The 12,305-nt window shown below is 41.4% G+C and overlaps 1 protein-coding gene across 1 annotated transcript in view; it reads right to left on the bottom strand.

Moving 5' to 3' along the window:
- Positions 1-12,305, bottom strand: part of LOC126295182 (coatomer subunit beta') — a 145,404-nt gene that overhangs the window by 28,005 nt on the left and 105,094 nt on the right. The window contains exon 13 of the mRNA XM_049987488.1: positions 2,142-2,298. Coding sequence (XP_049843445.1) covers positions 2,142-2,298 — 157 coding nt within the window. The remainder of the gene's footprint in view (positions 1-2,141; positions 2,299-12,305) is intronic.

The raw sequence follows: 12,305 nt of genomic DNA, 5'->3' as shown, positions 1-12,305 counted from the left end.
TGAACAAATGTGTCGTGAGTGATTTCAACACTTCAAGAACTGCGATTTTAATGTCTTAGACCGACGTAGTGGTGGAAGAGAGAATGTTTTCGAAGATGCAGAACTGGAGACATAGCTGAGTGAAGACTCACGCCAAACTCGAGAAGAATTGGTACAATAGTGGGAGTGACACAGCAAGCCATTTCAAAACATCTCAAAGCCATGGGCGCGATTCAGAAAGAAGGAACTTGGGTCCCGTGTGAGTTGAAACTGACGGATGTTGAATGGCATTTGTGTGTGTGTGTGAACAGTTGCTTCAGAGGCAAAAATGGAAGGGACTTCTGCATCACATGGTGACCGGGGATGAAAAATGGGTTCATTACAGTAACCCTAAACACAAAGAATCGAGGGGATATCCTTACCACACTCCCACGTCGCCGGCCAAAACAAATATTCACGGCTCCAAGATCGTGCCCTGCATTTGGTGAGACCAGCTCAACGTCGTGTACTTTGAGGTGTTAAAACCGAGTGACACAATCACAGGTGCTCATTATCGAACACAATTAATGCATCTGAGCACAGCATTAAAAGACAAACTGCCACAATACAGCGAGAGGCACGATAAAGTGATTTTGCAGCACGAAAACGCTTGACCCCACATTGCAGAAGAGGTCAAAACTTACTTGGAAACACTAAAATGTAAAGTCGTGAACGACCCGCTGTATTCTCCAGACACTGCTCCCACTGACTGTAACCTGTTTATATCAACGCTGCATGGCCGGGCTGACCAATGCTTCCGATCTCATGAACAAGTCACAAGTCGGATCGATTCGTGGATCACTTCAAAAGATGAACAATTTGTTCGATGCGGTATTTGTACACTGCCCGAAAGTTGGGAGAAAGCAGTGACCGACAATGGAAAATACTTTGAATGATAGACATGTAACCAATTTTAAAGTCTCAAATGTTGGGGGAAAAAAACGGCAGAAGCAAAGTTGTACGCCTTGTATAATCTTTCTGAAACCTGCCAGTGTCTCCGGGTACTCTCCATGTATACAACACAATTTCATTATTCTTAAAAATAAGTGTTACTTGTCACTAAATCTGTAAATGGTTACAGTATTTGAGCCACTATCAAATCACTTTAAATTCTCAAGAAATTTTAAATCTAATCTGAGATTGTGTCTTCTGAAGAATTCTGCATAGTGTAGTGATTTGTTGTTGGAAATAAATTTCATTATATCATGTATAGGGCCTAATATAAAAAGTTAATTAAAGTAAAACCATTACATCAATACTCAAAGTTTCACACCAAATTTTCACTTCCTTTTATTTAGAAATTTGCAAACCGCAGGAATGTATACACACACAGCTCTCCTGCTACCTTGCGGGACTAGCCCTACTGAAAGAAAGGATACTGCCGTCACGTGGCTTAGCCACATACTAGGGTGTGTTTCCATAGTGAAATTTCACTCTGGAGTGACGTGTGCACTCATTTACAAATTTCTGGAAGGCTTAAAACTCCGGGACTATAACCGGGAACATTTACCTTTCATTCCAGAAAACTCCCCCGTGCCACGTCTCCACAGTCCCCTTTCTTCCACGAGTACTAGTCCCGTAAGATTTGCAGGATAACTTCTGCTTAGTTCAGAAGGTAAAACATGAGGTACTAGCAGAAGTAAAGCTGTAAGGACAGGCCACGAGTCGTACTCCGATAGCTCAATTTAGAAAGCACTTGCACGTGTAAACGAAAGTTCCCTGGCTCGAGTCCCGGTCTGACACGCAGTTTTAATCTACTAAACTAACTCCTTCCAGGAATGTAAGGCAAATCTCATAAATAATCTGTGTAACCTGCAATTACCTAAAAAGCCACAAAAACCATTTTGCAAAATAACATCTTTAATGAAATGAGGGAACAGTTAAAATTGGAACTCCACAGGTATTGACATATTAGTGAAACAAAACACCCCACACTTCAGAAAGAATGAACACACAAATTCATCCTGAATGGATCAGAGCTCGCCAAAAGGATCTCCCCGTAGGTGAAACCCAGTAATAGTATGATATCAATTTAGCGAACTTTTTTACGATATTGAAGATACGGGTAGGACATGACAAGCAGGGAAGACAGAGATTCTATACCTTCAGGAGGGACACGTTACCTGGCAAAGAAAGCGGCCTCAGGCAGGCGACCCGTGTCAACGAGGATGTCGAGGCAGCCCTGCAGGTCCCCGAGCAGCAGGCGCGCCTGGAAGCACACGTTGTTCTTGCCCGCCTCGCCTGCAGACTCCGCCAGCTGCCGCACCATCTCCGCGTCACCTGCGACAGTCCGGCACGATTTCTATTACTCGTTCGAATTAGCTGCTCTAGTTTTCCGATATTTCACTTACGTGAAGTACTACTTAACTGCCTGCCAATGATAACGTATAAAGGATACACAGGGTGAATTTGCTAAATGAGGACAAACTGGAGGAAACGATTCCCGAGTGGACGAGGAGCAGAGCAGGTCGTACAGACACGTGGCCGAAAGTAAGTCGTGCCTGCATTAAAGAGTACTAATTAATTCACCGCGCCTGTACAGTACAATACAGTGCACGACATGCTGTGACGAAACCACAATTAGACGGGGGATTTGAAGGGCCACAACCTCTCCAGTCTGTGCAAAAACGACACGGCAAAAACTGACTCGCACGTTCAAATGTACCGTCCCGCAACTGAATGCTGTCAGAGGCAGCAGGAGTGGACAGATACTGATACACTGACTCATTTAGTTAAGACTCTCAGTTTGGCTTTCGTAAAGGATCCTGCATCAGTTCAGATTTCGTTAAGGATTCTGCACACGGCAGGTGTGGTATTGCCGAAGTCTTTGATTGTATGTACCACATAACTGTACATAGCAGACTGAAGTGTTATATCATCCCCCTCCCCTCTTTTTCATGCACAGACACTCTTACCCCCGTAAGACAAAGCAGAGGATCTCAATTACAAACTGTGTCACAGTCACAGAATTTGACATATGAAGAAGCACAAAAACTGGAAATCATGTCGATTTCTGCAAATGGAATCAAAGTGGCAGGGTTTGTAGTTGGACAAATCTGGCAGCTGGCGGAGTCCTTCTACCGGGTAATTCTTGCAATTTGTCAGTTAGTAGTATTATGTCAGTATCAGTTTTTAGCTGCTGGATTGAAATTCTTTCTGCAGATGTAACGATAGCTCACACATTAAGGGATTTGCGGAATGACGGTGAGGCAAGGTTCGAGGTTAAGAAACTCTGGAAAGTTAACAGGTGGTGATTTGGGGTTAGTGGGGGTGGATAAAAGTTGAATGGAGGATTGATGTAAGTCAGGCAGAGTTATACATTGATTTTCTACATCTAGATCTGCATCTATACTCTGCAAACCAACATGAAGAGCATGGCAGATGGTACGTCCTATTGTACCAGTTATTAGGGTTTTTTCTCCATTCCATTCTCACACGGAGCGCGGGAGAAATGACTGACTGAATGCCTCTGTGAGTGCTATAATTATTCTAATCTTATCCTCACAATCCATATGTGAGCAGTATGTAGGGGGTCATATATTCCTAGAAACATTGCTTGAATTCAGTTCTTGAAGTTGAAATAGTAGACTTTCTGGGATGGTTTACATCTATCTTCAAGAGTCTACCTGTTCAGTTCTTTCAGCATCTCAGTGACACTCTCCCACAGACCAAACAAATCCGTGACCATTTGTGCTGTCCTTCTCTGCACAAATTCAATATCCCCAGTCAGTTCTATCTGGTACGGGTCCCACCCACTTGAGCAATATTCTAGGATGGGTCACATGAGTGATTGGTAAGCAATCTCCTTTGTAGGTTGATTGAACTGCACCCGTATTCTACCAATACACCAAAGTCTATCAGCCGCTTTGCCCGTGACTGAACCTATGTGATCATCCCATTTCGTACCCCCTACAAAGTCTTACACACAGGTATTTGCACGAGTTGGCCAATTCCAACAGTGACTCACTGATATTACAGTCACAGGATACATTTCTTCCTTTTGTAATGTGCACAATTTTACACTTCTGAACAGTAAAGCAAGTTGTCAATCTTTGCACCACTTTGAATTTTATAAAAATCTGACTGAATATTTATGCAGCTACTTTCAGACAGTACTTAATTATTTATAACTGCATCATCTGAAGAAACCCCAAGGTTGCTAATATTGTCTACAAGGTCATTAATATATAACGTGAATAGCAAAGATCCCAAGACAGTTCCCTGGGGTACACCAAAAATTACTTTGCACCTAACGATAACTCTCCATCCGAGATAACATGCTGCGTACTCCGTACCAAAAAGTCCTCAATCTAGTCGCAAATTTCACTTGACACCACATATTATCGAACTTTTGAAAATAAGCATAGGTGTGATACTGAGTCAAATGCTTTTGTAAATCAAGAAATACTGCTTCTACCAGGCTGCCTCGATTTGAAGCCTTCAGTATGTCACGTGAGAAAAGTGCCAGGCGGATTCCAAACAATCGATATTTTTGAAATCCGTGCTGGTTGGCATGGAGGAGATCATTCTGTTCCAGATATCTCGTTATGTTTCATCTCAGAATATGTTCTCCGATTCTGCAACAAACTTATATAAAGGACATTGGACAGTAATTTTGTAGATCACTTTCACTACCCTTTTTGTAGACAGCTGTGACCAGTGCTTCCCCCCCTTGATTTTCCATTATTTGACATTTATTTCGGTAAACTTCACACCAGCAGTCAAATCCACTCCACTTGATGGTACCTAATGTTGTCCTCTGAATTTCAATCATAACTCTCGATAGTGACCTGGGGGGGGAGGGGGGGGGGGGGGGGGTGCTTGTCAACTATCACTGTTTCAAGCAGATAACTGTGTATCTCTAAGAACCCTCTTTAAGAATTTCTGAATTCTTACACTTATTTCTCAGCACATTTACCCCTTAACAGTTTTTGTTGCTGACAAAAATAACTTTCAGACAAACTGTGATACAAGCAACCACAACAGAAGACACAAAATAATTTTCATGTAGACTTTGCCTCCTTGTCTGGGGTTCACTGTGGATCTCGGGTACACTGGTGGAAAAGTATTCAACGAGCTCCCATACGGCTTAGAGCAAGAAAGTTAAATTTCCACCTGTTCAAAAAATAGAAATATCTATCCCACCCTTTCTGCAGATTATATGAATATGTATAATCAAGGACTAAATAGATCTGTTAGCTACACGGCAAGTAGCAGTATTCATTGGAAACCTTGCAATGAGTCTAAAGAACTGACCATTACTATGGGTAGGACAAGGCATTGCCTCAACTCTAATATGAATGTACCTGTCCACGGTAATGGATCTTGAGCTGGTGTGTGTTTTCTTCGAATGTGTGTGTTACATTTCATTGTTAAATGTTGCAGGAGTAAAAGAGAGGTATGCAACATGCTGTTATTTGCCAGAATTACCAACTCTGACAGTAGTAGCAAAGGGATTATGTCAACTAGCATTGGAAGTGTCAACAAACACGGAATGCAATAATAACTAAACTGGTAAATGTGAGGATATTGCCATTTGTTTATCTGTTCCAGCACTTCCCAAAGGTTTGTAGATACATCTAATACAGAGTTCTAATCAGGGTGGGGGTCAAGTTCTCAATCTGAAGTCGTGCTCATAGGGCAATATATTACCATTAATGGATTGGTGTTTAACTGTTTGAACTATGTTCCAATTACAAGAATAACATTAGAGTTCCACAGAGAACAGAAATGAATGAAGAGATATTCATGATAAATGGGGAAATCTTATGGAGATCCGGGTAAGTGTAAGAAATATTTTATAGTGAAATTTATTTCGGATTGTTCACTAGTAGCGGGTATTGTGACCAACACTGGTTTCGACTGGTGTCGTACAGACGAAGTTTCAGCTGGGCAACTAGTGGTTCTGTGAGGTAATGTCTTGTATCGAAGAGGTTATCCCATTAACTGATGGTTTGTGGAGAATAGCACTGAGCAAGGTACCATCCCAACTTCCAGTTACTGGCGAGGATTTGCAGTGAGCTGTGAATGTGTCACTGGGTTCACTGGCGGAGGGCACTTTACGTTCCACTGTCATTACCTCCTTTTCCTGTTCCAGTCGCGTACAGTTTGCGGGAAGAATGACTTCCGGAAAGCCTCCGTGCGCGCTCGAATCTCTCTAATTTTACATTCGTGATATCCTCGGGAGGTATAAGTAGGGGGAAGCAATATATTCGATACCTCATCCAGAAACGCACCCTCTCGAAACCTGGACAGCGAGCTACACCGCAATGCAGAGCACCTCTCTTGCAGAGTCTGCCACTTGAGTTTGCTAAACATCTCCGTAACGCTATCACGCTTACCAAATAACCCTGTGACGATACGCGCCGCTCTTCTTCGCATCTTCTCTATCTCCTCCGTCAACCCGACCTGGTACGGCTCCCACACTGACGAGCAATACTCGAGTATAGGTCGAACGAGTGTTTTGTAAGCCACCTCCTTTGTTGCTGGACTACATTTTCTAAGGACTCTCCCAATGAATGTCAACCTGGTACCCGTCTTACCAACAATTAATTTTAAATGGTCATTCCACTTCAAATAGTTCCGTACGCATACTGCCAGATATTTTACAGAAGTAACTGCTACCAGTGTTTGTTCCGCTATCATATAATCGTACAGTAAAGGATCCTTCTTTCTATGTATTCACAATACATTACATTTGTCTATGTTAAGGGTCCGTTGCCACTCCCTGCACTGAGTGCCTATCCGCTGCAGATCTTCCTACATTTCGGTGCAATTTTATAATGCTGCAACTTCTCTGTATACTACAGCATCATCCGCAAAAAGCCGCACGGAACTTCCGACACTATCTACTAGGTCATTTATATATATGTGAAAAGCAATGGTCCCGTAACACTCCCCTGTGGCATGCCAGAAATTACTTTGACGTCTGTAGACATCTCTCCATTGAGAACAACATGCTGTGTTCTGTTTGCTAAAACCTCTTCTTGTCTATGGTATCTATTTTTAATCATTATCACCACCATCATCCTAACAGGACAGGTGTGAAATTTGTATCTTCCTTGTCACAAATAAAGGCTGATTCTACCGAATATTCAGCCTTTTTTTCTGCACACTTAGTGGGTTTCCACTTGTATGCTGAAATGAGACAATGTCTTCTGGTTCCATACATTTCGTCTGCCCACCAGTCTCTCATTGGCCGTTAAAAACTAGCAGCTAACATACCCCGTATCATTCCCATCACCTCACGGTGAACAATGTTGATGGAACCGCTGTACGAGACACACAAGTACAGTCCAGACTTTTCGCACCTCCTGTTGTTGAGTATTTCTCCAATTTTACAGCTGATTCGATTAGGAGTACATACATTCGTACAAACTACAGTTTAAAGAGGGTAGATGTCCATCAAAAGCCGAAGTACCACTCTCCTCTCCACAGTCGAAGTTCTCAGCAAAACTGGTGTCACCATTCACGTGCTGTGCTTAAGGGGGGTAGGACGGCAAACGGGCTGCCTTGGGGCAGGAGAGGCACAGCAGGGCATCTTAATTTCCACTGTCTATACTTTTACAAGCAAATTCATAAAACTTTGTCAGCATGACCAGGAAGGATTCAGGATTCACACTCGTAGCAGCGGAAGTTCAAAAACATAACAAAATAATATTTTTTACTTGTGAAATTTCATCATTTTTTTCACTTAAAATTGGCTGCATTTGTTGCTATAGGTACACTTTTCTTCATAAGTAAGACAGACTGTTCAATGAATTTTGCACAGCATACAAACCATACTCACAGGTGTCTGAAACTCTAGAATCTATTTAATTTATGAAAAAATGAATGAGCTGTTACATTTTAAAGTTTATTTTTAGAAAAAAATAATTGTTAATTATCTCAATTTTTACCACAGTTTTTAATAGATTTGGAAAATTCTAGAGTTTCATACACCTGTAAGTATGGTTTGTATGCTGTGCAAAATTCATTAAAGAATCTCTCTTACTTGTGAAGAAAAATGTACCTATAGCAACAAACGCAGCCAACAGTAAGTGAAAAAACGAATAAATTTCATATCTAAAAAAAGTTATTTTGTTCTGTTTTTGCACTTCCACTTCTGTGAGTGTGAATCCTGAATCCTTCCTGGTAATGCTGACAAAGTTTTATGAATTTATTTGTAAAAGTATACGACAAGGGAACGCAGTTGGCAATATCTTCTAGAGTGCAGGTCATGTGTAACAACAGCAACTAACACTTAAATAAAAGATCGCAATACAATTCAGTCCAATTGCCTAACTTTCACTCGTCCTGCAAACTAGTGATGTCTGTTACTACTGTCTCCACAACAGGTCTTTCCCCTATAATTCATTCTTACAGTATATGCGATTGCAGTCTTTCTCGGCGTATTCCACTGATGACTTCTTCTCAGTTTATCAGCCGAGTGGTGGTGTCACCTTGTCGCAGCGTTTCGATGAGTTTCATACCTATCATCTTCTGGTGAAGATTTTTTATCTTCACTTCGCCAGAAGATGATGGGAACAAAACTCATCAAAACATTGCAACAGGACGCCGCCACCACTCGGCTGATAACCCGAGAAGTATTCTTACGGTTACAACTTAAGGCAGTTTAAGGTGTTTGTTTAATTTTTACACATTTACTTATGGATACATTGGCTTTCTCATTTCATATGAATGTCACCATCTTGTTTTAAAGCTGGTAATTGTGTGTGTGTGTGTGTGTGTGTGTGTGTGTGTGTGTGTGTGTGTGTGTGTGTGTGTGCGCGCGCGCGCGCGCGCGCGCGGTATTTTAACACGTTAATAGCAACCAAATTTCAAATTTGCAGCCCACTTCCTAAATCATTAGTCTTTCATAACCAACTAAAATACTGACTTGGGTTCAAAATCATGTGATAGTTTTTGAAAAATATTACCTTTACTTGAAAAGCAGCATAAATGTTTATATACAGTAACCATACAAGTATCAGAACTTTTACTTCAAACATACTAAAACACAACAGAAGTTTGTAAGCTGATAGAATTTAATGCTATTTCCTCCTGCGTGTCACAAAATTGACAATTTTTTAAGCAGAGCACTAGATCGACGTCGCAGCTAGTTCTCGTGTATCCGTTGTACCAGTGCCACGAGTTCGACGTCCGATGGTCGTTCAAGCGAGCTCAATACCATACTGAATGCTTTGGTGTATCGGGAAACCTCGTGCCTATTCAAACTAAAGTATAGTTTACTAAGCCCTACCCCCAGAATCCTTAAAAAATGTACGAAACCTCAATAGCCAAGGCTTCAACTGTAAACTGTATGACTACCCCTATTTTAATCTATTAAACAATGTAAAAATGTAGACCTCAGCAGCAATAGTTAGTCTGGAAATATAAGATGACCCTGCATTTTTCGAATGACAAATCTGGGGAAAAAACCTCTTCTTATAATCGGGTACATCACTCTGTTGCCACAGACAGGTGTTACCTCGCAGTAATGACCTGCTCGAAGTATTAAATAGCGCAGTTGGATCACAGCCCAGCCGGCCGCTTATTCGGTTGCTAATTATCTCTCAGACAACTGCCTCATTCAGATTGTGCTGCTAGCTTGTAATATGGGTCATTTTTTCGCACACAACTTAAATTTTCTCTCACCTAGCCCACTGTTTATTATACAGTAATGCTGCTTTCTCGGATGGATGCCAACATAATTAGTCACAATGTTAGCTGTAGCAATAACAAAGAAATAGATATGGGCTCATTAATTAGAACAATAGAACGGTGCAAAAACCACTGTATTTGTGGTTGACGTGTTTTATACATAGGTGTGCCTGCTTGAGGATTAAAGAGAAGTCCTGTAATCCTAAGCTTGAACAGGAGGCAGATTAAACTCGAGTTAAGTTTAATGACCAGCCAAAAGAACTACAGGTTGGTAGAAGGAAAGGTGAATGGATGTCTGGGAAAATTTTAGAAAAGTATGGTTTATTTGTAAAGGAAACTGCACAGAGAACACTTGTGCACCCAATTCTTGAATACAGCTCGACTCTCTGGGATGCTCACCAGACTGGATTAAAGGCATACATACGAGCAATTCGGAGGCAGGCTGCTTGATTTGTTAACTGTATGTTCAATCAATACACAAGTATTATGGAGATGCTTTGTGAACTCAAATGGCAATCCCTGGAAGAAAGACAACATTCTTTACATTAAACATTACTGAGAAAATTTATAGAAATCTGGGCTCGTGCAGAGGCATATATACAGTAATTTTTCCCATCGCTCTATATGAAAGCAGAACAGGAAAGAATATTACTAGTCACAGTACAAGGTACTCTCTGCCACACATCATATGACCACCTTTGTCAGTAAATTTCCAGGACAGGTATTTTTAATAATAGAAAACTGCAGTTACCTAGTAATAATCCTAGCTCCTATCAACATGGTACCTCTGGCTACCTACACACAGATGGAAGCCAGCAGGGAAATTTTCAACTGAATGCTTCAAATTCATTTGTCATAGTCCTTTGGCTATCTGTGATATCTCAACGAAGCTTTCCTTTCTCCTTCCAGCCATCTTTTCACTGTGGAAACAAGAAAAACTTGCAAAGTGAGAGAACAGGTGAATATGGCAGATTTAAGATGGCAATAACAGAATGTCTGGTCATATACTAGGTGACTGGTAAAGCAATATGGCGTCATATACTTTCACAGAGTAAAAACCAATTCTGAGAATGCCACAAATCACAGTGGCGACGTCAAACTGCTTTTCGCAAACATTTCAAGACTTCAATATAAAGAGTTTGCTTCACCGTTTGACCTGGAGTAACATTCTCACAGTGAGCTAATCCTTTACTATCGAAGAATGCAATCAATACTGTCACTGTTCTCAAAGATCGTCATTTGACTTTTTTTTGAGGCAGTTGACCCAGGACTCCGCCATTTGGCACTCTGACGCTTTTCTGGAAAAACAGTTCTAAGCAAAGAAGTGAAAGCAGAAAGGTGGAAGGAGTATATAGAGGGCCTATACAAGGGCAATGTACTTGAGGACAATATTATGGAAATGGAAGAGGATGTAGATGAAGATGAAATGGGAGATATGATATTGCGTGAAGAGTTTGACAGAGCACTGAAATACCTGAGACGAAACAAGGCCCCCGGAGTAGACAATATTCCATCAGAACTACTGACAGCCTTGGGAGAGCCAGTCCTGACAAAACTCTACCATCTGGTGAGCAAGATGTATGACAGAGGCGAAATACCCTCAGACTTCAGGAAGAATATAATAATCACAATCCCAAAGAAAGCAGGTGTTCACAGATGTGAAAGTTACCAAACTATCAGTTTAATAAGCCAGAGCTACAAAATACTAACGCGAATTATTTACAGACGAATGGAATTTAGGAAATCAGACGCAAAGTAGTAAAGGAGTTTTGCTATTTGGGGAGCAAAATAACTGATGATGGTCGAAGTAGAGAGGATATAAAATGTAGACTGGCAATGGCAAGGAAAGCGTTTCTGAAGAAGAGAAATTTGTTAACATCGAGTGTAGGTTTAAGTGTCAGGAAGTCGTTTCTGAAAGTATTTATATGGAGTGTAGCCATGTATGGAAGTGAAACATGGACGATAACTAGTTTGGACAGGAAGACAATAGAAGCTTTCGAAATGTGGTGCTACAGAAGAATACTGAAGATAAGGTGGATAGATCACGTAACTAATGAGGAGGTATTGAATAGAATTGGAGAGAAGAGGAGTTTGTGGCACAACTTGACTAGGAGAAGGGATCGGTTGGTATGACATGTTCTGAGGCCTTAAGGGATCACCAGTTTAGTATTGGAGGGCAGCATGGAGGGTAAAAATTGTAGAGGGAGACCAAGAGATGAATACACTAAGCAGATTCAGAAGGATATAGGCTGCAGTAGGTACTGGGAGATGAAGAAGCTTGCACAGGATAGAGTAGCATGGAGAGCTGCATCAAACCAGTCTCAGGACTGAAGACCACAACAACAACAACACTTTGTGTGAGGGGTCATACAGGTAGCACCAACTTTCATCCCCAGCAATAATCTCTGACAGAAATGTGGGATCACGTCTGGATTTATCCAGTAGTTCAGCAGAAATTCTTCATCTTTCCTCTTAGCACACACATCACGATTCAAATAAAGTTCCGATATTGCACGCACCGTTACGTGACGGTTTCCTCGGAATAACTGCCTTACGTGCCCCCACATCTGCATAGGTACGCACTGTAGACGGGCGTCCGTCTCCGGGATCGTCTTTCGCCGAATCTCTGCCTTTACGAAACCTTC

This window comes from Schistocerca gregaria, chromosome 11, assembly GCF_023897955.1.
Source record: "Schistocerca gregaria isolate iqSchGreg1 chromosome 11, iqSchGreg1.2, whole genome shotgun sequence".
In the NCBI taxonomy this organism is placed as follows: domain Eukaryota; kingdom Metazoa; phylum Arthropoda; class Insecta; order Orthoptera; family Acrididae; genus Schistocerca; species Schistocerca gregaria.
Note: the sequence above shows the minus strand (reverse complement) of the source record. Positions and strands in the feature narration are given on the sequence as shown.